Source organism: Sinocyclocheilus rhinocerous, unplaced genomic scaffold (assembly GCF_001515625.1).
Source record: "Sinocyclocheilus rhinocerous isolate Xijiao unplaced genomic scaffold, SAMN03320098_v1.1 scaffold993, whole genome shotgun sequence".
NCBI classification, from domain to species: Eukaryota; Metazoa; Chordata; class Actinopteri; order Cypriniformes; family Cyprinidae; genus Sinocyclocheilus; species Sinocyclocheilus rhinocerous.
The window spans coordinates 1,626,099-1,652,815 of NW_015639771.1; the positions used below are offsets into that span (position 1 = coordinate 1,626,099).

General features: G+C 36.3%; 1 protein-coding gene across 1 annotated transcript; it reads right to left on the reverse strand.

Moving 5' to 3' along the window:
- Nucleotides 1–2,602: 2,602 nt before the first annotated feature.
- On the reverse strand, nt 2,603–26,717 carry LOC107751742 (calmin). The gene is made up of 13 exons (XM_016567504.1): nt 26,298–26,717; nt 13,282–13,343; nt 11,350–11,445; nt 11,177–11,260; nt 10,990–11,082; nt 10,167–10,360; nt 9,866–10,059; nt 8,831–8,913; nt 6,766–8,736; nt 6,065–6,228; nt 5,573–5,651; nt 4,537–4,595; nt 2,603–2,876 (listed from the first exon to the last, which is right to left on the reverse strand). The coding sequence occupies exons 1-13, from the start codon at nt 26,380–26,382 to the stop codon at nt 2,720–2,722; spliced, it is 3,321 nt and encodes a 1,106-aa protein (XP_016422990.1). The 5' UTR covers nt 26,383–26,717; the 3' UTR covers nt 2,603–2,719.

Genomic DNA, 26,717 nt, shown 5'->3' on the forward strand with positions numbered 1-26,717 from the left:
TCGTAATCAGAACTACAGCTACTTTTTATGGATTACATATTATTTACACAATATCAATAAATTATTCATAATTGATCGATTCTCCTTAATTCATCTTTTAAATGTTCCTTTCTAAAATAGCCAAAGTCTTCCAGTTTTGTGGACATTCACACAAAGACCAGTCCGCTGGCTACACAGCATTTGACCACTGGATTTACAAAAATCATTTCAGGTTTAAGAAGTGTTTCAACATTGCATCAACTACTGATGAACACATTAATTTTTATTTGAATTATCACTCTGTAGGTTATTTAACCATGTATTTCTATGTCTTTGGAAGACTTTTGTCTTTCAAACACATTAAAATGCACAAATTCCCAAACTTTTTTGCCATCTGATCCTCTTTCACCCAATATATTTACTTGAAGGACACTTGAGATTTTAATAATTAAGTATCACATTTACATGTTAATTGGTTCTCTGACATTGGTTATGTTCACATGACGTGCAGGTAAACAAATAAAATATTTCATTTTCTCAGTAAGTTTTCTATTTTGATTGATTTTAACTTTTTTATGATTTAATTAATTAGCAGCTTTTCATTAAACTCATAAACCCCCTTCAGTTCCTTTCCCAAACCCGTTTGGGAAACCTTGATGTAATATCATGTTTAATGCACTTCATGTTGTTAATAACAAATGGAATATATTTTCTTACTCTTTGTATATTTATGTCATTATGGCACAAGATTGTCATATTTAAATCAATGTGATAAACGAGTTCGGTTAAAAGTAATCTAAAAGTAGTCTGATCATATTATCATCACATTACTAAAATGTGTAATGTTACATTACTAATTACATTTTTTATGTAATTTTGAATCAGTAACGGATTACAATTTGCAAAGTAATCTACCCAGCTGTTTGTGCATAATCATAGACACTGAACCTAAAGTAGTCTAAATATTAAAATCAAAATTTCATTCTTGCCTTTTAACAATAAAAATAATAAATGTATAAAATTAGGATACAATAAAGCACACAATTAACAGACACAGCAACCAAATGATATATAATTTATTGCACTCCAGTGCATTTAAACATGAAAATTTAACCATTTTCATTACAAAAGCAGGACATGGATTCACTTGGTGACTTTTAAAAATGATAAAGACACAAGTTACTTTCCATACACATTCTCATGCAGAAAGTCTGGCTTGTTTGCAATATTGGACATATTTTGCTTAGAAATGTATCAGGATGCATTAACATTCTGGTTTTGTCCAGAGTTCACTTTTATTTGCTATGATCATGCAGCCAGAGTGCTTGCTCTGTACTGTGGATATATCAGCTTACAATTTAGGAAAATATAAGAAAAAACTTTTTACAACATATTACAGGCCCCACAGGCTCAAATTAAATCCTTCAGTTTTAGGATTTATATCAGTCCAGAGACCTAAAAACCACCACTAACACCTTCAATGTCCAAAATATTACAAATTCAGTCAATATATTGTATTTATAAATGTGTAAAATAACCGATAAATGTGTTAGAATTTTGTGTGCTCTTGCATTTTGTAGAATGCATCAAATATACTGTAAGTGCAGGATTTATTACTAAAATAATAGGCAAATTCATAATTTGTTCACTGTGTTGGGCATAGGTTTCAGTATCTTTAACTGAATCTTTGGCAGTTTTTGTCTCGAGTAAAAAAAAAAAAAGTGCTGTTGACGCCATAAAAGTGTCTCTTAACTTAGAGAGCCCTATATAATATTTCTTAATACCATAATACCCTGGCCTTATCTTATCAAAAATGTTAGTGGAATATAATCGAAGCATGTATTTGTGCTAAAAAGCCTTCACTTTTACTATATAATGCAAAAAATAAAGGGGTATATCTAATGTGATCACTTTAAAAAAAAAAAAAGATACATTCAAAATCTTGTAGCATAACAGCTTTAAAGCATACCACTTACTTTATACAAACAGTTGCACAGTCTTACAGATGCTTTTTCTTCATATAGTGTATGCACAAACAAAATAAAAGGCCAAAAAGCATGTTCTTCAAAAGCATTATAAATAATCTTGTGTGTTATTGTGCTTCATGTGCACCTAATGCATCCAAATATTACCCAGTTAAAAGTTGACTGAAAACAAAAACCCTCCAACCAAAAGAGAGAAAAAACACTTTTTCTTCGTGTGCAGATGTGAAAGGAAATATGAAAGGCAACTGAGCTGATCGATATGGCCAATTTTCCAAACTTTTTTTATTTATTCCTTAAAGAGCTGGGTCAGAGGTCCTGGTTCATGTTAAAGGGATAGTTCACTCAAAAATACTCAAACAAATAAATACATTCTGTCATCATTTACTCACCCTCATGTATGTTCCACTGAACATAAAAGGAAATCTTTATCAGAATGCCTGTACTTTAATTTTCGGGTGAACTATTCCTTAACTTAAAGGCAGGGTATATGATTTTTCAAAAACACTTTAGAAAACTGATTCGGGCCGAATAGCAAAACAAACTTGTAGCCAATCAGCAATAAGGGGCATGTCTACTCGTGATGTGGAGGAGAGAGCTTTCAGTGCATGGGACGGACATTCCCTTTTGGGGGGCGTGTTTGTTTTGGTGATTTCAAATATCAACATTGGCTACCAGAAATCGCTTACTCTGCCTTTAAAGGATGTGATCAGAGTTGTAGGTGTGAGCATTAATTGTCTTGTATGTTAATATTGCATTCATTCTTCTATGTTGAAGAGGAGTTTAGGAAGCGTCCTTGAGTCAATCTGAGGCAGGACAAGAAGGCAGTACACAAATAGCCAAGCAGCCAAAAGGATGTAGACAAGGTCATACAAGGTTGTGCTTTCTGAACTTGCAGCAATCTTGCTCTTCGAGCTGTAATGAAACAAAAGAGTGCACAAAGTATTATTCAAGTCAAATTTATTTCTATAGCTAGCAGATTAGAATTTCCCCCTTGTGCTTTAAATAAACTTTTAGTTCACACAAAAATTTTAATTTGTTTAACATTTACTTACCTTCAGGTTATCCAATATGTAGATGAGTTTGTTTCTCCATCAGAATAAATTTAGCATTACATCACTTGCTCACCAACGCAGTGAATGGGTGCCGTCAGAATTGGAGATAAACAGTTGATAAAAACATCACAATAATCCACAAGTAATCCACATGACTCCAGCTTCTGACTAAAATACAGGATCTGACTATCCATAATATTACTTTCTCCAGTGAAAAAGTCTGAATCAGGAGAGAAATATGCACAAGCTCCATTTACAAGCAAAACCGTCCAAAACAGTTCTAAACAAATGTCTGTGGATTTTGATGTGAGAGGACAACAGGGGAAAAGACTTTAGAGGAAGCATTATTATGGATTATGGACATGTATTTTGGCTGGAAGCAACATTTTAAAGTTAAAACATCTTAATGATAAATCTTACAAACACGCAGCTTTATTACTTCACAAGACATTAAATGATGGACTGGAGTCATGTGGGTTACTTGTGATGTTTTTATCAGCTGTTTGGACTCTAGTTCTGACGGCACCCATTCACTGCAGAAGATCCACTGTGAGCAAATGATGTAATGCTAAATTTATCCAAATCTGTTCTGATGAAGAAACAAACTCATCTAAATCTCGGATGGCCTGAGGGTGAGTACATTTTCAGCATATTTTCATTTTTGGGTGAACTATTCCTTTAAATATCCTATAAAATCAAAATGTTTTTTTTTGGCATTTAGTCTGTCTATTAGCTATAAGCCTAATTTATATGCTAGTTCCCTCATAAAAGTTGACTAAATCAATTTTTAGCTGATATACACATTTAAAATGTACAGTCTTTCTCTTCCAGGAAAACAAACCAAAAATATTGAGGAATCATCTTGCACTGTGGTTTCAATAAAAATGTCAACACTGGAGACAAGCGCTTGTCAAGTGACTTGTCGAAATGAAAGTTAAGTCAGGTAAAAGTAAAGAAAGCATCTTGTCATGTACAATTACTGTGCATTTCTGTGCAAAAACAATTTCAGGTACGCATGGGTGTGTCTCACATTGTGCTTCCGTCTTTCCTAGATTACTGTTGCTGCAAACGGTTTACTCAATTACAGTACATCACTGCAAGACTGCCATTGACAGCATAAAGCATTTTACATTTGAGGATTAAAAATGCCTTAAGGGTGTAAACACAACCCATGCCACACCCCCAAACACACTCCTATCACAGGTACAAAGATGACGCCCAGTCTGAACAATTCAAACACAAACACAAGGTCTACTAAAACAGGGATGGAAGTGTTTGCCCAAGCTAATTTTAATGCCCTCAAGTGCACCGAGTCATTTAAAACTACAATTGCTACATTGCATGAGGTTAGTGTGGAAACTGGGATTGACTGTTTCTGTAAGACAAGATAATAACAATAATACCACACCACAGGCTGAATCACAGATACAAGTCTTTGTATTGCATTACTTTTTTTTTTGATAACTTAAAAGATTAGGTTTATTTAAACTCATCTTCAATACGAACATAGTTTTAGTTACCTTTTATTTATGATGGTACTGTCCACTTTGCTGCGGTCTAAGGCCTTTCCATTTTGTCCCTAATAAAATGAAAACAACAGACTGGTGAAATCTAAGAACATGTAAATTTATATAGTCCCAGAAAAAAAGTGTCAACTTCTTTAAATTTTAACTATGTGGACACCTACACTACAAGCTGAGATAATTATATACACTATCGTTTAACAGTTTGGATTCAGTGAGATATTTTTAATGTTTTTGAAAGAAGTCTCTTATGTGCACCAAGGCTGCATTTATTTAATCAAAAATACAGTAAAACTGTGAAATATTATTACAATTTAAAATAACTTTTATATTTTATTATATTTAAAAATGTAATTTATTCCTATGATGGCAAAGCTGAATTTTCAGCAGCCAAAATGAATCTAAAATGTATTCATCTAAAATGGATATTTTTTTCTAGTGTCCTATGATCCTTCAGAAATCATCCTAATATACCGATTTGGTGCTCAAAAACATTTCTTCATATTATCCATGTTGAAAACAGTTAATATTTTTGTGGAAACTAGGATTGTTTTTTTCAGGACACTTTGATGAATTGAAAGTTCAAAGAACAGCAAAATGTTACAAAAATATAATTTTTGTAACATTATAAATGTTTTATTGTCTCTTTTATTCAGTTAAATGTATCCTTGCTGAATAAAAATATTTCTTTCTTTCTTTAAAAAAAACAAAAAACATCATTAACAAGGCTGTAAGATTGGGGGGCACAAACAGGAACAATGTCACAAACCCTAGGAATAGAGATGACCCTGATGATAATAATTCAACGAGATTTTTGGTTGCCAATTTTTTCCTATGTGGTTGCTAAGGGGTTCTGGCTATTGTTTAGCAGATTGCAATGTGGTTTCTAGGGTTTTATGGGTCTTATTTACTGGCAAAAGTCAAAAGAGCTCATCCATGAGTATCTATAATATTCTTGTCCCTAGATACAGCTTGAATCCTTTAAAGTATATGCATTTTATTGTCACTAATAATACCTTTTACATTAACAAACCTTTGATTCAGTGGTGTCAATGACCTTTCTCAAGTGTATAGTAGTCAAAGGTTGGCTTTGATCCGTCACAGCTCCTTCCCTTTTAAGAGAATGACAAATTTGTTATGGCTGATAAAACACGTTTCATATGCCTCACTGAACTTTAAGAAACCATATATGGAGCTAAGTTACAATTAAGCTAATTTATTCATGACAGATTGAATCCTGGCCAAAAACAGAGTAAATTTCATGACTGCAATCAGCTGCAAGGGAAAACACACATTTTGTACATTAACACAACATGCTGTGAGATCAAAAATATTTGCATCATTCATCTAAAATGGATATGACCTGTTCACCAACCACCAAAGTTTTCAAACTAAACATTAAGTACATTTAAGGCAATTTGCAATGGATCTAAGAGGCTTATGAGGTCATGTCCTTAAGAAAACAGAATGCTCCCCTGTGGCACGGGCTGAGTATCTGTAGCAGACTCTATTAATAGAGCCGTACCTCAGAGCCCCAGTGTTTTCTCTGGCACCAGCGCTGGTCAGGTCGTCATCTGTCTTAATGAGCTCACAATGCTCAGCTGGTGAATCAGGCTCCACCGCGCCCCATTCTCCAGGGTGCCTGTCAAACGGGCTTTGCTCCTGGACATGCACAGATCCCGCTCTGTCCTAGATGGACACATGTAGAACAGAGTGAATCTATAATTCAATATCCAAAATACAGGCCCAAGATATTGAAAATCCACTTTTGTAGTATCATCAACTGTGATGACTGTCTCTGCAACAAGTACCGAATTACTTCATGAACTTGATGAAGTACTAAAGAAAGCCACACAAAGCACTGCAACTGAACCCAACTCTACAGAGTTATGTGAGGGAATTGAACTTGTCTTTTATAGTTTGTCTCAACTATCAATCTTTAATTGGGAATCGAAAGGATGCTAGAGAGGAGAATGAATACAGTATTAGTTATTTTGGCTCTGAATATTTGGGCTATACTCAAAGGACACGATAGCAACTGTAACAGATCATTAAAGCAAGAGATGACTCTGAGTAATACGCTCAAGTGAACTACATTTGGAAAAGGAGGTTGTGACCCTGAAAGAGCTCATATGCTGATACCACTGCTTCTGTTTGTAGGTCAGTCTGTGCATTAAACTGTGCCTTGTTTTCTAGGCCAAAGGAAAGTGAGAATAAAAAAATAACCTTTCTCGACTTAAATCCCTTGCCGTGGTCCTCTGAAGCGTCTTCGGTGTCCGTATCCGATTCAGTAAGTGAGCGCTTAGGAGGTGCTGGCTGAAGCGGAGTCATGCTGAGGGACAGGCGTAGCTCTGCGGGACGTCTTTCAGGGTACCCACGGACCCCAATAATAAACTTTGCATTGTCCTCAAAGGTGGTTTCCTCTTCAATTGGTAGTTCAGCACTGGAAACTTCTGGACGCTGTCTGTGCGGGCTTTGGGACGGTGTAGAGTTGTTTTCTCCATCATGGATGTTGGCATCAGAAAGAGGCTCCACAAAGGCCTCAGTGACAGAATTCAGAACACCATAGTGGGAGCCCACTACTGATACAGGTCTGTTATCCTTGGCCCCTCCAGGCACCGTATTGTCTGAAACCTGAGCCTGGCTTTCACCATTTGTATTGTGAGAAAACTCCGTCCTCCTTATGCAGTCTGACCCACTTTCCAAGTCGCTCTTACCTATAATAAGCAGATCTTCATGAATACCTTTACTCTCTCTTGGCTCATTCTTGAGATCACTTACAGTTCCGTTTAATTCATTGTTCTTTTCCCTTGGATTGTCCTCAAAGTTTCCACCTGCTTCTGATTCACTGAAATGTCTTGAGTCTGAATTACAGTCCTTCTCAGTTGAGTTTAAATGGGACAGACTATCGTCACCCTGTTCGCTTGATTCATCCGAGCTCTTCGCCACTGGACCTCCACACATATAACACACTTCATCTTCATCAGGAACCTCAACTTCTGTTTGGCTCCAATTCAAGATAGGTTCTTCTAGCTTCTCAAATACCACGTCCCTCATCTCACTTTCCAAGACAGCTTCTTGTTCCCCATCATGGAGGTCACTGTTCTCGTTGGTTTCAGAATGACCATTCGGAAGGTTTTTGCCTGGTTCCTCTGTTGGTTCTTCAGCCAGATCAGTGCACAGTTTAATATCCTCCTCACTTCCTGATATAGAAACCCTCTCGTACTGTAGAACTGGACATTCGGGCTCACTGTCATCCTCAAATATGAAAGGATTCTCCTTAGGTCCATCCGTCAATTCGACAGTGTCCCTCTGCATGGCTTCTGTATTGGAAGATTCAACATTGTCCTGAAAAGGTTCAGATTCCAGAACTAGTAGACTCTCATCCTCAGGTTGAGCTGGCATGGCTTCCTTATTATCCTGAAAGTATCCTGAGTCACTTTCCAAACACAAAGAATCATCAGATGATGGCTTGACTTGTTCCTGGTGTTCCAAAGGATTGGTTTCGGTTTGTTGTAAACGTTCTGCATCTGATTTATTCCTCATGTCGTCACTGGACAAATGATTAGCAGACTGTTCTTCTTTCAGATTTAAGATGTATTTGTAAGCATCGTCCTCATCAGATGGCGCAGTGGATTTGGCATGTAAACTATCCATGGAGCTGAGGGAATAGTTGCCCTCATCTATGAAAAGCTCACGATCCAAATGACTCTCCGGTGTGCTCTCTGGTGAAAATGGTGACCCTAAATCTGAGGTCACTTCAACAGTACCAGCAGTACTGCTCTCGTTTATTGGATCCTCATTGATCCTGTGGGAGTTAGTAGTCTCGCTAAGTATCTCGCTCCATGAGTCGGGCGAGTTGACAGCAGAATCCGAGAACGAAGGTTGTGGAGAGCTAGTTGTGGACACCTCTGCGTTCAAGTCCAAGAGTGGCTTGTCATTTGCAGGACTGGGACTTGAACCCACCGACGACTCTTCACTCGTCCAAGGTCTGTCCTCGGGGCTGTGTGAAAGAACTGGGGAGGTGATCTGCTCACGATCTTCAGACACTGAGGAGATGAAGATCTTGGGTGGCGGCTGAACCACGTCTCTTTTGACCATATAAGACTCCCGTTTCCTCTGTACTCCATTCCGAACAGGAGGTTCGTTCATTCGAGCGCTGCCTTTATTTCGCTCCAGAATATCTGACGTGTCATCCTGGAGAAAACAATGAAACAAAGCACATTTAGTTAAGATGTACAAGACTTACAGTATATTAACGTGATGTTGTAATTCACTGAAACATTCCTACCTCCTCAATTCCAGGAAAATGCTCCAAAAACTGGGACACATAGGTCATTATGGACTGTTCATCAGGAGGATTCAACATCACATCTGAAGAGTCAAATCACATCATTTTTAGTTCAACTGTGCAAATGCATTTCAATTGCTGAAATAAAACAAAACAAAGCTATGGCAAATGAAAGGTAGCAGAGATACATTTTGTTGCATAATTCAGTGGTCCCAAAAGGTATTTGGACACGTCAGCCTCACTTGAATATTATTATTTTTTCTATTATGTAACATAATATCAAAACAAAGGGCTATTTATTTTACATTTAAATGTATTAATTCAGCAGACACTTTCCAAACACTATTCAAAGCAATGAGCAAATGAACACCATGATACGCATTTTATCATAACAGCCAATATTTGCAGTACACAATGCAGTTACAGTACTCAAGCTACAGCAGAAATGTAATGCAGAAAAGAAGAGAAAAAATTATATTATATATATTATGTAAATTTAAAATACAATAATTATATTTTAAAGAAAGAGAACACAAACTAAACATTTACCAAAAATAACTTAAGGGTCAGTAAAGTTTTTTTTTTTTTAAAGAGATTATACGCTTATGCAGCAAGGATGCATTAAACTGATCACAAATAATAGTAAAGATATTCATAATGTTACAAAATATTTTTATTTCAAGTAAATTCAGTTTTCTATTTATCAACGGATCCTGAAAAAAAAATACTGATAAAAGAATCCTGAAGAAAAGAATCCCTACTTTCAAAAACAAAAATATCGTAAAGATCCCAAATGGTACAGGTCAAAATAAAAAATAAACTGAATTCATACGTTTACTAAATATTGCTTTGTGATCAGTTGGTTAAAAGGTATTACAAAAATGAAGAAAAAAAGAGAATTTAGTTTGGAGAAAAGTTTTAACATAATTTGTTTGCAAATGCCACTTTGTTCCAATGACATCTGTACATTTTTATGTGTGATTTCACTGTACATTTTTGGGGCCACTGTAAATCATTCAACACTTTAATATTTACCCTCAGGTTCTAGGAGTCTTGGGATGCCAAGACTGTAGTGTGCTGTTCTGAAGGCTTCCTCAATGTTCTCTCTTGGCGTTCGGAGCAGAGCCCTCCTCATATCCACCAAACTAGTATCAATGGACTTAATCACAGCAAGGAAAGCCAGACCACTCGTCCAGCTCTTTCCAAAGTCCTGCACAGCAACTCCATATCTGGAAGAACAAAGCAGCAAGCAATGCTTTAAACCAACAACAGTTCCTAAATCTAGCCAGTCCTAACTGAAAAAAAAAATCCCAGTGACCACTAAAATCTCTTTTACTTTCTAGTACGTCTCTGGACCCATTGCAGGAGGGTCTTGATCGCTCTTCCATGACCTCTTGGAGCAATGGTGGGCTTTTTCTCATCTGACGGCGTGCTGGAGTGGGAAGTGTCTGAATCTGAGCTGGTGGGTATGGATGACAGGCTGGAGGAGGAAGGGAACTGATTCTTAATGTTCCCCGTGAGTTCCTTGATCTGTAATACAAACAGGTCATTACTGAACAAGCAGATGACAAGCATTTACTCAGTGTGGTGGCTTTAATTATCATCCTGCTAAGTAAACTCCTATCTAAACACTGACTAGACATACAGTGGGTACGGAAAGTATTCAGACCCCCTTAAATTTTTCACTCTTTGTTATATTGCAGCCAAAGAAAGCTGCTCTGTCTCTAGATAAGACTATATAAGATTAGTGCACATTTGGACCCTAATCCAAATTTATGTGATTGCCAAGAGATTCAGAAAGTGCATATTCAATCGTTGGTCCAATTAGACCTCACTGTAACCCACAGACACTTAAAACCACATAGAATGATTCTTGAGCAGTGTTGGGAGTAACGCATTACAAAAGTAATAATATTACAGTAGTATATTACTTTTTGCTGTAACGCAGTAATATAACGCATTACTAATCAAATTTGGGTAATATTATTACTCGTTACAATCTCAGTAACGCAAGTTACAACAACATATTTTAGTTGCAATTAATCCACTGTTTAACTATTTACCCCATTAAATCCAATTAAATGTGGTCTAATCCAAATGCAAAAGCATCAAGATGTAGAAATAAAGAAACACACATGTAGAAAACAAGATTACGCTACCTGGAAAAACAGTATGATGTTCCATATAAGTCCAAGAACTATGGAGGAATTGCCATCTGCGATATCTGCTGCATCGATGCTGACTAATTTCACCTACAACCAGTAACAGATTTATCACTTTCAGGAAAAGCATTCAGGGTGTTTTATTTGCTTTTTGTGAGGGTGTGAGACCTCAAACGATACTTACGTTTCTTTCTTCCAGAAATGTCAATACTTTGGCGATGTTATTGAGCCTAAAAATACGATGCGAGGATGGCTTAAAGCCATGCAGCTGGAAGGTCAAAGGTCAGCATTATCTTGGTCGTTCATGAGAACAGATGAAGTAATATGATTCAGAAAATCTACTGAAACGATTCTCACCAATTTGCATCCTGAGAGTTCTTCAAGTAGAGCCATCAGAATCTTCCCATCCTGGATATCACGAAACAGATCCCGCACCTCCAGACGAGGGTTGCACTGCACACCAAAAAACACATGCAGTTCAGTATTTAAACTTGGGCAAAATCAAGAAAGATTATATTTCTGTCATATATATCTAAAAGGAGAGGGAAAAAATGCAAATTATGCATTTTTTAAATTAAATATTTGTAAAAATCCAAATATCAAGTAATAATATATAAAAAAATATTGTTGTCCTAAAAGTCAGAGATCAAATGCTTCTCAGATTGTTCTCCTGTAAAAAAAAAACAAAAAAACTGTCATCTCGTACTGTAGTTTCAAAAAGTCAGAGATTTCAATATGAACTAAAATATTCATATATATTCTTAATCTAGGTCAAAACGGTTTTATTTTTAAGAGAAAAAAAGTGTAAGTGAAATTTTAGAAACTAAGACAAAGTTGATACTTAAAACAAAACTGAGAGCTCTGAACAGTAAAGGTTTCCTTCTGAGTTTGTGATTTAAAACAAGCCAACTCATGTATGTATATTGAGAAAAATCCCACTCTTCTTCAATAATAACATTTCTCAGAAGAATAAAAAGGATATGATGGGAAAACAGTGAAACTGGAGGGTTAAAGGTGACGTTTTCCACCAAAACAGAACAGACAAAGTGTAATTGTTCAATAGTGGGTCGAAGTTTTGAGAAGAAGCCAAACTCGGGGTCACAGAATAGAGCGACATTGTGTATGAAAACAAAGGATTCATCTCTGAGTGTTTTCAGTCAGTATTATGAGACTCTGAAAAATGGCAACTACAATCTATAAGCTGTCTACAACACAAGAAGACCAGCGGAGGGCTGCCAGAGAAAACAAAAGAGCAGGCTTAAACTAGTCACCCTGCTGTTGAGTTCAATGACTAATGCCTCACGCAAATACATGTGTGTGTGTGTGTGTGTGTGTGTGTTTTGTGTCCGTCTCGCCATTTCTGGTAACTAATAAAAGGAGCAGGAAAAATCTGAGTGAAAGTGGGAGAAGGGAGCTTCAGAGGGTAAAATAAAGCTATTTTAACATAATATTTTTATGAATGCAAGTAAAAATAAATAAACTTATGAAGTATCCTAGATTAATTTGTAAAAAAAAAAAAAAAAAGTAAGATATTATATATATATATACATATATATACACACACACATATATACAGTATGTACATACAATTCAAAATTGTGTTCACAATTCAAAATTCAATATATATATATATGTGTGTGTGTGTATATATATATATATATACACACACACACACACACGTATAATATTTAATATGTATATGTATAGGACATGTATAGTATTTAATATGTACAATTTAACATAGAATTTAAAATGTACAAAATTTATTTTATAATGTACAGTATATATAGGTCAAAATCTCTTTTTTTGTGACAATTAGGATTTTTTTTTTTATCATACTTAGTATTAATACTTACTTTTGTTGTAATTAAAGGGGTCATATGATGCGATTTCAAGTTTTCCTTTCTCTTTAAAAAAGCATCATATGACCCCTTTAACTTTTTGTTAATAAAACTGTATTTTGCTCCAATTTTATTTAAAAAATAAGTACAATTAAACATTTAAACCACTACCTCCCCTAAACACCAATTCTTCACTGCTGATATTTCTTCCTACAATTTAGGTTAATGTTTCTACTTCATGCATAATTAATGCTAAGAAATTACAATTTCAATTTCCTTCATTAATAATTCAGCAGAGAGACAGAGGTATACATTTCCTGTTTGTAGTAGGTTACATGTTACAAGCACAAAGAAGGCTTGATCTGTGCACAACGAGGAAAATCTGAACATCTGAAGTCTATAAACTCCTTCTACTAGGTTCATAGGATCCAAATGAATTTTTACTGACCTTCTCTAGATGTAGATTCATCCATCTGGTGAATGTTCTCTTCTGCACCACCTCTCTCTCAACTGGAAGAGAAACAAAAACAACAGCATCACGTCAGTGGAGGTAAATGATGCACAGAGATGAAACGGCAAGAAGTTGCTTCATTTAAAACAGCAGCTCCATGTCATTAATCACACGTAGCCTGAAGCAATCGCTCACTTGTGAGCACGCCATGGCAACAAAGGCCAAACAGCACACGATCATTACAGTCAATGTGGAGTGCTCATAAACGGCAAACCTCCACTGAGCTGTTTTATTTAATGAGCAGCCAATGGCAACTTGTGCTTGTCTTTGCATTATTACACTAAGAATGCATTGACACTTGTAGATCAACATCATTAAAACCCAAATGTTTTACACTATGCTGTAAGTGTAGTGCTGACATGAAGAATAAACATTAAAACATATTGGGCAAAGCAAGTATAGCAAGTATACAATAAATCAGTGAGAGCATTATAATATTCACACACTGATTATACTTAATATGCTCACAACATCAAGAAAATGCCTTAAACTTTTCTTATATGGTAAAAATCATAAACTGATTATGGAAATCCCAGATTGACACACCTATATTTTTGCCTTTCACCCCAATTACGTTTTGCATGTAAACTGCTTTATTGCTATTCTGTCTGCTTATTCATGAAACACAAACTGCTTGAAAATGCTGCTTACATAAATTGTCACAATAACTTCAAATATAACATTTACATTGAGCCGGACTTGCTCCAATTTTTTTTGAAAATTGCATCAGCAAAAAACAATTAGCACTGCATTGGAAATTAATAAACCCATGCAAATTAATTCTCCAAGCTACAATATATTTTACTTATACATTTACCTTGTGCAAGTTAACATTTAGAAATAGTTGAGCAATGGCAATTACACATAATACTTAATAAAAAAAATCATAAATAAATTCTATATATGTATATATCTTAATTTGTGGCTCTTGCACTTACTGACAAATATTGAAGTTTATTTTATTGTTTTTTTTTTTTTACAAAATATTAAAAGCAAAGGATTCACATTAGTTCTGTAACTGATGCTTTATCTGTATTTGATCCTTCTCATGTTGCCACAGAGAATGATGGGAAATGTAGTTATTATACAAGCTTGTTGCCTCATAAACCAGCTAACCGAGTAGCTGTTTCCGTAGGGTGATCATGTCCTCGTTTTCCCCAGACATGTCCTGGCCGGGATTTCTAAATTGTCTAAAATGTCCAATTTTGGCTTTGTTTTCCTATCGTTTTCATATTTGCTGAAGATAATAGGCAGTGTTCGAACTATACCGTGGACTTTGGGGGAGCCCACTTGTTTTTTGTTTTTTTTAACGGGGGGGGCGGGGCGTGAATGTAGGCTTACAATGTAGGCTTACAATGACTTACAAAGATACATAACAGCTACAAGTGTATGCCCTACTTGCTTTATGCAAGCGCTATATAGGATAAATCACTATACAGGATTACCCTATTATACTTCATCGACACGAATTGATAGGTTAAACAACAGCCACCCACAAATAGTCTATATACAAAGCATCAGGCTGTCTGAGTTCACATGAACAACGGTTAAAGTTACTCGTCGTCAGGCTACAGAAGAATACCATAATTCCTCCGTTCAATTAGGCCTAAGACATCGAGAGTCACGCAGACCTATAACAACCCAGCCACAACACATAATTGCGAATAACATGCCTTACCTTAACACAGAATCGACCACAGAGTCCAATGTTTATATTTTTTCTACGAATCTTTGAGTTAACATGTACTAAACATGAGTGGAATTTGCACCGCAGCGCCCCCATAGCCGTGCTTCAAGTCGAACGCACCTAATGACTGAAAAGTAGTTTGACCAATAGTGTGCAGGCATTGTACATCATCGACCAATCATGGCATGCGAGAAGGTGGGATCTGTAGAGAATGGTCAAAACCATGCAAATATATGTACATATAATGTACGGGGGACTGTAGAGAGCATGTCAATAGGAAAACAAAGCGGAAAACCAGACATTTTAGGCAATTTAGAAATACCAGCCAGGACATGTCTGGGAAAAAGAGAACGAATGGTGGTCACCCTATTTTCTGTCATTATTCTTCATTAACATTACAAAAACCATGTACAAAAAAATAAATCACATCTCACTTATGACCAGTAACAATTTGCTTTCACTGTGAACAAGTTAATATGGTACCAAGTGGTGACTATTACTTCATGTTTGGGAGGAAAGGACACATGTTTCTTTGGACCTTGTGCACACTCTTCAAAATAAAAGACATCTGGCCTAGAGAGATGGTGGCGGTCGGGGAGACTCCCATGAGACTGTGCTTGATTATATGATCCGTCAGGCCGAGCGTCTACACAGTCTACCTCATGAGGAGTGGTTTCTTCTCAAGTTTTCTCTTCCTCTGCGGCAGCTCATTTGGATTCTATAGGTGTACTGTACACACACAAGAAACGGGAATATCCTGATGGGGATATCACTGGAGACATGGCTTTCCTCATTCATTATTCACTGCCAAAACCTAAAGAGGCTCCATTTGCTAGAATCAATAACTGTGGTCCAAATGCCATGATGGAATAATGACCGAACAGTCTAACAGGAAGTCTAGGCATGTCGCCACATACACAGAACTCAACAGCACAATAGTGCACATTCAGAGAGTGGCCAAGTTGAAACCATTTTTTTTGTGACAACATGTGCAATAACACCATAAATACCTCACAGTAGAGTGCTTTCTTAATAGAAATGATTTTGGCAGATAATTCATTATTCAGAATACAAGCCAGTGTTTGGATAATGTGACCCCTGTTAAATGTCTCCTTACATTCAGCTAGTGCTAAATTACGTCAACTAAAATGCTTTATTTTACACGCTTATCTGTGCTTTCCATGTGACTTCATATCCTTCTATATTGACTAAAAATATAGGTGCTACCAAATTCAAATACGTAATGCAAAGTATAATGAAACAACACAGTGTTTTGTCATTTCCTGTCTTCCAAGAACTGGTTCTTTCTGGTCGGTCCAAATAAACAGTTAATCCTTGCAAAGGATTCTGGTTACTATTGGCTGCTCTTGCATTACCAGCCCCAGTATGACAAACAGTTTCATTCACCTACAGTGCTTTAGCTGTTTTGTCAAGCCCAAAAACAAATGGAGTCTGTTCACACTAATATATGCTACATATGTACATGTGCATCATCCAAACATGTTTTAATGTTTATTTAATTTAGTTTATGTACCAAATCAATAATTGTCAATAATTGCTAAATGGTTGATATTAAATTATTGCTGCACTACTTTGACTAAATAAAAAATAAAACACTCAAAAAAATCTATAGTTTAAAAGCTACAAAATAATTTAAGTATGACAACATTATAATGTACAGTATAAAAAATAGATCGCTAAATATTACTTTTAGCAGTGTTATTAAATTATTAGTGTTTTTTAAAGATTAACTTTAAGTGTTTGATTATGGTAAAGTTAATCTAAATGTAAAAATTGATGGAAAATGCACATGCACAAATATATATATAATATCCACCAATACTTATAAATTCAAAAAAATCGATATGGTACCAATACTCCTTAGATTTCTCATCTAGCAGTTTCTGAACACAAGAACATGTCCTGTGTGAACACTCCCTATGATATCAGAAGGCAATACACGTTTGTGTACTACATAAAATCATGCAAAAGATATGAAACTAGATAATGACTTTGATGTTCAATGAAGCAATATCAAATTTACAAAACTACAAAAGCAATCCCTTTGTAGAAATCACAAAGAACATTAACATGACGGCCTTCATTTCTTTTTTCCTGCCAAAGGAGCTATAAAGCATTTCAGGCCAGGGGCCCCAGCCAAGAACACAGGCCTCTCCATCTTTCTGCACAGACCATGTCTGTTTTAATGAGGGGGCCGTCTTCCAGCTCCAAAGAGCCAGCGCTCATAAACACAAAAAGCCACTGCCTGGCTGCGCGGGACAGCTTTGAGCTCTCAAGTGTGACAGACGGGCCTGAACTCTGGCTGTCTGAAGGTTCAAGATGAGCAAAGCTGCAACCTTTCATGAAAATGTCTTCGTTAGCACAGTTAGTTTGTTTTGCTGTGACCAGCAGTTCTGTTTGTGATTCTGTTCACATAACAAATTTATGAACACAGCTGATTAATCTGAAGATTTTTTCTTTGATTGACTGAATATTCCATCAGAGATTACAAGGAGCTGCTCTTATTATCATTACTGTAGCAGCAATTTTTAGTGTTAAAAAAGAAAAGTAAAAAAGTAGTTATTTGCACTATGGTAATGACTAATGATTTTTGCATTGTGACATTATTTTCATGACAATTAAGAACATATTGGTATCAATGTACATATTGGTCACAATGCAAAAATGAATTCAAAAACATTTTCGTTTGTGCAAAAATTCCATATTTCTTTTTCTTTAGATTTTGTGGAGAATTGTGACCAAAATGCATAAAATTAACAGGCAAAATTTTTTCCCATAGGAATGCATTTTTCAACACTTCAGGATGGAGGTTCTCTATGCGCTGTGAAAACAGAACATAACACAGACTGTGACGTTACAGACGGGATCACTAATAGTTAGGCCCCCAACATTTACATATACCCGCCCATGTTCTATGCCAGCCGCCAGTCGAACCTGCACAGCCGAATCATCAGAAATTCTGCAGGTATTGTGAAGAAACAAGCGAGGATAATAACGAAAATGGAATTAATCATGGAATTAAGATCATGGAAATAAATGTTATGTTCCAGGCTGTGCAGGGGATGTGATGTGCAGGGATGGGTTGGTGTCTGTATTCAGAAAGGCACGGAAAACAAATAATGTGCGTTCTAATAAAATAACGTGAGCCACTAAAGGGACATGGTTTACAGCACATAAACAGAGTAAGGAGAGATGACTGAGGATGATGGCGAATGATAGTAGACATCAGACAACAATTTAAAATATTGTAACAATGCTATGGCACCTTTAATGAATAAACTGACTAATCAATAATGAAACAGTCATTTTCATTATCGTATTTTACAAACCATTTAATCATTTAGTTGTTGCAACCGTAATTAATGTTATTGAATTATGTCAAGGGCTGAATGAATTACAAGACGGCTTCAGAAATATGCTTTGAGTTTTTTTTCATATGCTAAGTATTAGCTGATTTGCAATAATTTTGCTTAACAAAGCAAACTCTGCTCTATTTTCAGTTCCCAGTGAACGGCTCCTACATGTTTCCACATATCTCTTAATATTACATGACAGACACATTTTTATTTTGCCCAAAGTTTGCATTTTGAGATCCACAGAAGTTGACTTCATAGGACAAGTAGCTTTATGGTACAATGACTGTACAAGCTCTTCAAAATAACAGTTCACAGTAAATCAATCAAGAAACAAAGCTAAAAACTAAAATCAGAAAACTGGATGTGTCCATGAAAGCAATGCTTTGTCCAAACAGAACAACATAATTTTTCTGGTGAAATGCAAATTCTGTGGGAGAACCTTCTCTCTGATTATAATTATCTCTCAAAATGCTCAGATTGATATAAATATTATGTGAATTAAATGCAAGCAATTCAGATAAAGTAACTAACAAAATCACTTAAGTCTCAGTGACCAGATTCATTATCGTTCAGGACTCTTTACTTCCAGTCTGTCTTGACCTGATAAATACATAGAGACTCAGAATCATGTGACTCTTATTTGCTTAACATGCAAAGAATGGGTTTGGCAAGTGAGATATCATCCAGCAGGAAACCAACCATTCTTGTTATTAGGAGACACTGTGAATTTTAAACAGGAAAGTTTCCCATATATGGTACGAGAGGGGCATAAAATAGAAGCCACCAGTCAATTAGGTAGTCTCCTCATGAAAAGGGTTTCCAAAAGCACAACATAAGAATTTGATTTATGCTGCAGCAAGGATGATCAGCTGATTGACTGGTGCAGGATCCCAAAAGTATGCAATTATAAATCTGTTCTATAGAAAGCTGTTGAAGTGTCAGAAGTTAACAACTCTATATGCTAGGTTACAATGAAGCACTGTCAGAAAAACAAGCATAGTTATAGCATAGTTATAAATGCTACTGTATCACATTTTGCCAGCTACTGTACATAGATAGCGTTTGCTTGAATTTGCTTATTTGGGTAGGCTGACAAATTAATGGTGAGCCTATAGGCATATTAAAAAAATTAAAAATGCAATTACAATAAGAATCTTTTTCTTACGCTTTTTTTTTTGTTTGTTTTTTTTCAAAAACACAAAATATAAGTCCACTTGCTTGATCGTAATGTCCCCATACTGGAAGCTTCATAATATTTAATTAATTCCATACAAAATCTGATAGAACTATGATTAGGTGGGCCTGAGTGCCATCTGGGTAGGCATTAGATCATTATACTACACAAAAGAAGGTCTTTTGAAATGTATATATGGCTTTTCATATACAAGTTAAATGGTCAAAAACTCTACTGTGTTCATTTAAAAGATGGCACACAGGATAATGTCACGCTTCAGTTTTTCTAAAACTCTGAAAGCAGCCATTGTGAGCATGTCAATGTTTTCCTTGGTCTAAATAAATACATTTAGACATGCTTGGTTCTTCTGTCTCAATCCTCTGTGGGCTACAAGTGCTGCAAAGAGAGCTGCTGCTTGTGTTCTTTACATGCCACACTACATGCCATGTGTTCAGGTCACATTTCATGCCAATAAGACACATTTTGCATGAAGAAAAAGTTTATTTTCAGAACTGTTAAAGAGTTTTTGCATTGTAACATTCTTCTCATGCTAATTAAACAGATTTTTCTCCCAAATTCTCATTAAAATGCTCATAAAACAAGTGTTTCTCATTAGAAAACATTATTCTCATTAAATTATCTTTACTGTAGCAGCAATTTTTAATGTAAAACAATAAAAATAGTAAATAAAAAATAAAAAAGTTTTGTGAGATTCACCCATAAAAATAAATCCAATGTTAATTGAAATATGAAGCATTTCACAGCATGAAAGAAGTGAATGTTGAAGCATTTACATGCTTAAAAAATGGGATCAAATGTCACAATTACATTTGTTTCAGGGGCTTAAGGACTTCAGAGTGTAAATTGCACTTTTCAAACATCAAATGAATCGTACGTCTGTCCCTAGACTGGGAATGAGGTAACTAGTCAGGCTGTGCAACGTCAAGAGAAAACAGCTCACCTCTGATCATAGATGTGCAGAATGTATAAACAGACGAAGAGAAATAAATATTTAACGTTGGTGGGTGAACGAAGAAATGTACAAAACATATTCAAAAATGTGTTCGCTGATATTTTCACAGCATATATGTTTATAACACAAAATATTAGCATTTAGCCCCTAGCGTTTAGCTCTGAATATCAACAGAAGAGGTGTTATTGTTGGACAATGGCTGTTATCTGTCAGCCGAAAGAGTTTAATTAATTCTTTCACAAAATCCCAACTCTACTTGACCCCAAGAAATTCTTATGCAAGAGCAATTAGAGCCTTTTTCTCTCCCTAAGCAAGTTTCAGTGAACAATGTAAAACTGACACTTTTGCAAACCTGCCATGGAGAAACCTCTTTGACTCTTGACGATTTGTTGTATCATGAGTGAGGACCAAACCATAGCAGAGGCCCTGAGCTTTTATGCAACTCATTGATGATCCAACAATATTCTGTTTAAGAGACAAAGGATGGATGTGTTGTTATGATGAACAACATTCATTTACATCCAAGACATTACACCATATATTTGCTTTTGAATAAGACTTTTTATCATCTTTCTATCATGACGACTGGCCAATCACGAAAACTAGGCTCTTTTAGACAATGAGTCTACTTATAAAACTGACAGAGCCAGCACAGGTTTTACAACATTGATGCTATTCATCACTACTGTGTCAGCAGTCAGAAACACCTGCAATGAATAAAATAGCTTTCTTGATGTTCTCATTACTTAAAAAAGAAAAAATAGGCTATGTTCCTAAAACAGAAAAAAAAAAATAGTTCGGCAACTATCAGAAGGTACATATTAAAAATAGTGGTTCAACGGATCACAAATCTCACGGTTCGGATCACATTACGGTTTTTGACCCACGGATCGGATCATTTTTCGGATCAGCAAGAAAATAAAAATATTTCAATTTAACTTGCTTTCCATTTATTCCTAAAAGCGAAGTACTTCTTTGATACCACAGCAAATACTACTTACGAACAAATGATAAACTTATACTCTATTATGGTTAAATTTTGCAATTAATCCGCGGATCACATGCGTGCCGAACCGTGGGGCTTGGTCCGTACGGATCACGGATCAACTACGATCCGTTTAACCACTAATTAAAAGGTTTTCCTATTTACTTCTACAAAGGTGAGTTATGGAATATTGACAGCTTGAAGTATTTATAAGCCAATTTCATTATACACTTCCAATCTATTTTTTGACAGCAAGTATAATAATAAATATTTACATTAATAAAATATATTGCTTTCTCATCCAAATCTCACCTACACAATGCTATACAGTTGCTAAGATGTTCTTCAATGTTCAATGTAACTCTATAAGATTATTTTGTTTTATCATCTAAAAATCATCTAAGTATGATCATTTAAGCTGTATAATTGGAAGTATGATTCATGGATTTCCTTGGCAATAATAAAATACACACTGTTTGCTAGGCCTCTGTTTCCATGACACAATCAATATGAAAGCCTAAACTGATGCAGACTATAACATCCCATAAGCAAAGCATGAATAAAGCAATCCCACGATTATCCATTTTGAGATTCGCCAGTAACTGTCTTGGAAACTATAGAGTTAACAAGGCTTACATAATTTCTCAGCTGCAGAGGTTTCTAGCACTCAGCAGCATCCTCCATACATGCAGCCTGTGTCAGGCAGGCGAGTCGCTCATGCGTGCCGCTAAATATAGATAATGGTACACCTACAGTATGGCTCTCCTTCACCGATTCTCCTTCTCTAGATGTCCAGAGACAAACAGAATCCCTAAGATCTAAAAAAAAAAAGGAGGATTGTGGGAAATGGCAGTGATATTTCAAGGTTTCTGAGGTCCTTTAATACACTACAATAACTCTTACCTGAGACTCTTCAAGTAACTCCAAGGAAATATGTTTGAAGATATTTCAAAAAGTACAGTGAATGGTGCATTGTATTGTATGGATTCCCATCAGAAAATACATATGAATACTGGGTTTTGAAGGGTTAGTTGAGTTCTTCCAAAAATGAAAAGTCTGTCATCATTTACTCACCCGCAAGTCATTCCGAACCTGTACAACTTTCTTCTGTAGGACACAAAAAGTTGATATTTGGACAACAAATACTGAGTTAATGATGACTGAATTTTCCTTTTTGAGTGAACTATCCCTTGAACCAAACAACATGGCAAACAACAAGGATGAACTACTTAGATTTCATCATTTCATCATGTTTCATGCATAAACAGGGAACAGAAGGGAGGACTTTAAAGTGAGGCTAAAGTGAGTTATCAGAGTTGCTGCAGCTGCCTGAGGAAAATTACAGATAAAAACAGGAGAATAACGGAAAAGACAGGGAGATACTGTCCTGATTTCCAGACGTTTCTGCAAAATCATACCAAAGACTTCTACCCTACGGTCAACTCTTCTTGAAAAGCCTTCTAACGTATAACAGCGCTTCCCAAAAAAAAAAAAAGTGCCTGCCCTGCAAGTGTGCATGTGAAGCAGGGAGGGAGGGGGTACTTCAGTCATTTCTCATTCAACACTTCATATGAAAATCTGTCCTGCTTGACAACTCCAAAACAATTTCGCCCAGAGAGAGCCCAGTATAGTCGCGCTGATCTCTACTTTATTGCACTTTTTCTACCCTAGCGCACACTGGCTTTGGTTCAGCACTTCAGAACGCTTCAGCAGATGTGGGACTCTTATAGGTACTGAATACTGCCATCATCAGCGACGCTCTGCTTCATGGCAAGTGATTTTGTTTTATCACAGTTTTAGAAGATTCGTAGACCTTTACTTTATGATAAAAAGTACTTCCAGACCAAATCCAAACCCTGAATACAAACACATGCTTTCTTATGGCGCTTTTCCACTGCATGGTACGGCACGGTATGGCTTCGGTACCGTACCGTTACCAAAACGTGACGTGTAAACTCTGCTGATCACGGATTGGCCGGACAGAATCGTCACTACCTGCATCACTGAACTTGCGACACAAACACAACAGAACCGCTAGATTTAAATCAACACAGCCAGCGAAGGATCGAACGCAACTGTTTTGAACGAGCGCAACTTTTTTTAACAACCAAAAAGTGGCTGTATCGCTGTCTGTTGAGAAAATACAGACGTTCCTCTCGTTGATAGCAGAGGAGCGGATCCAGCAAGAGCTTGATTGGGTGACGCGGAATTAAAACGTTTTTTAGGAGTCGCGGCAGTAGAGGCGGCGCAACTATAACGAAATGTGAATAATCCCGCCCACTCTAAAGCGGTACTAAACTGCAGTGGAAACGTAAACCGAGCCGAGCCGTTCCGTGCCGTGCCGTGCCGTACCGTACTGAGCCGTGCCGAGCCGAGTCGTACCACGCAGTGGAAAAACGCCATTAGAAGCATACGCTTTGGTTTTTCCTGCTTTATTCAGTCTACACACTAAAAAAAAGATGATGATTTATAAACAATTTTCACTCAGAAAAACAGCAAGTAACATTAAACATGAAATTTTGAAGTAGACAGACTGAAATAGTATTTTCTTGAAAACATACTCCAATAATCTTTGTTTTATTTACAACTTTGAAGGAATGAGGTTCTGGGCCAATAATAATAACGGATAATCAACAGTTTGTTATGGCCAATGTAACAACAATTTTACTTTTTATGCTGGAGCAACTGCTAAATGGCAACTAGTTTATTAAAAAATTTAAAATTTAAATTAGGGACAATATAATGCATGTTTGTTATCTAACCAACTCTTAAACCTTAATTTGTTTTTTCAATTTGCTGACAAATAAGAAGTTTTCAGTTTCATAATTTGCAAAATATGATGACAATAACCATAACAGTAATCTATAAAAACATATGTAGCCTATCTGTTTGTATGTTCTATTTACATATCATGCCTTTTTTGATAAAGGCATCAACTAGTAGAATAAAGGAAGAATATTTGTTTCACTTGCATATCACGATGAACAGATCTCAAAATAATCCTTAATTGTAATACAATAGCAAAACAGCAAATATCCCACAATGATCAGCTGTAACTCTACTATCTGTATTAATAATAATAATTTAATTTCACAAGTTACCACCAAATAATGTATCAGCCACTGATATTTTGTGCACTTCTAATTTGCAGAGGAGATAACATGAGGTTATCTGAATGTGTGATATGAATTTTACCTCCTTTTCAAAACAAACCTACGGCAGACACGCACTGAGATGAGTCTGCATCCCAATTATCTGGAAAGCACTCAAAGGCCTGACTGTGGGAACACTGCACTGAAATTCCAGTGGTCCAATGCAGAGGGCATTGCTCTTTCAATGAAGAGAATCGGCTTCCAGCATCTGTCTTCTGCAGTGCTTCTTTTATATTCTACAGTAATTTCTCTGCCACTAAAACCCTATACAGGCCACATTATCCTTATTGCAGTGAACAGCACTAGGCCACAGGAGCAGAGGGCTTCCATTCAATCTGAAAGTTCATCAGAGAGCTACTTTACAGGCCCTAATGTTCATTCTCTCCCCACTTGACATGTTTTTAGTCATGCAACCTGCAATACTAAACACATAAAAACAGCCCTGAAATGCCACCAGCCAACACTGAGAAGCGATTAACAGTGCACATTAAAGTAATTGATGGCAAAGCAGAGAACATGCACAATCAGTGATGTGTAAAACTCCTGCTCATTAAATCAATTCTTTCCAGGGTAATGATTTATTCTTGTTTATGCGTCAAACAAGCGGGCCAGATGCTGCTTTGCAGGTGAATACATGCAGTATATATTCAGATAACTGTTGCTTCCCTTCTCTAAAAAGTTGTTTATGAAAATTAAAAAGACTGATATTCCAGTGACTCACAACAAACAATTTAGGTTTTTAACAGTTGTTCGAACTCTCAAAATTACAGGGTTATAACCATCAGCCTCAAGTTACTAATCATACAAAGTACTGAATAGAAGTACACTTATGGCAAGCTGCTGTAACATTTATTTCTTAAAACTAACTAGTATCCATGTTAATTGTACTTATTGTATAAACTTATTTATTAATAGTAAATTATCCAGTAACATCTCACTAGTATCTAAAGTCTGTGCTCAAATACTGACTAGTTGATGGGTTGCCTGAACAAAAGTTGACTAATATCTGTCCTAATTCAGTCAAATAGGTTTCGGTATATTAAAATATTAACAAGTCATCGCAAAAACTCAAAACTCATGGTGAGATGCTCAAAAAATCTAAACATGCCAACTCTGTTGCATTGGCAATGGCCTCTGTTGCTAATGTTACTAGAAATCACCAGCTGTCATAGAAAATGAATATAAATGTAAATCGCTGTCTATGTAAACAACCCAAAACTAAACTTAAGAAAAAAATTACATAAACTAGTTCATCTCACTGTTTCATTATCATCATGACCAATTCCTTGTATGTAAATACTGAACAGTTACTGAATATATAGGCTAATAGTCACTATTGCACAAATTATTGTTACTTAGAAAAGAGGTACGAGTAACAAAAAAATGTAATGAACGCATGTTAAAATGGCTTGCCATAATGGAACACTAAAGCGCAACACTGTTATACCTCTCCGGCCGGTACATTGTTAAATGTAAATGTATCGTTTCTTTATAGCGAAACGTGAATGGAGACATTGAATCGACTCCAGTTACTTCCTATACAAATGTTAGTGCTCATGAAATATTTATCCTCTTTTACCCATCCCATGCCTCCAGCACTCTTACCTTGCAGATTCTGCACTCGGATGTCGCTGATCTGCCCGATCAATTCCTCCCGTTCAAACCAATCATCCCATTCGTGTCCCGCCATCTGGATCAAACAGAGAGTCGCTCGTTTTATGAAGCTCCCGTCCCGTGATGTCGGTCGATTTCTCTCTTATAAAGTGCTCTATGTGGCGGGTGGCCAGGCGGTGGCCATGAGTGGAGTTTGTGGGGGTTTCAGGGGTCTAGATCCGATCCGAAGAGATGCTGGTGTTCGGCTCCCGCATTGCTCCAGTAAAGTTACTTTGATTCCTCGTGACGCACAGAAAAGTCTCTCCAGCGCAGCTTGGAGGAGGAAAATGAGAGGGAAATGTGCGAGGAAAAACCACCTGGTTAATGTTAGCAGGATTCTCTGTACACGCCCACACTACCTCTGATATTCTG

Excerpts from the sequence above, each read along its gene's own strand:
- LOC107751742 (XM_016567504.1), bottom strand. The coding sequence starts at position 26,382 with ATGGCGGGACACGAATGGGATGATTGGTTTGAACGGGAGGAATTGATC. Across the intron at positions 8,914-9,865 it reads AAGACTCCTAGAACCTGAGG|ATGTGATGTTGAATCCTCCT; the intron begins GTAAATATTAAA and ends TTGACTCTTCAG. Across the intron at positions 4,596-5,572 it reads TTGACACCACTGAATCAAAG|GGACAAAATGGAAAGGCCTT; the intron begins GTTTGTTAATGT and ends TCATTTTATTAG.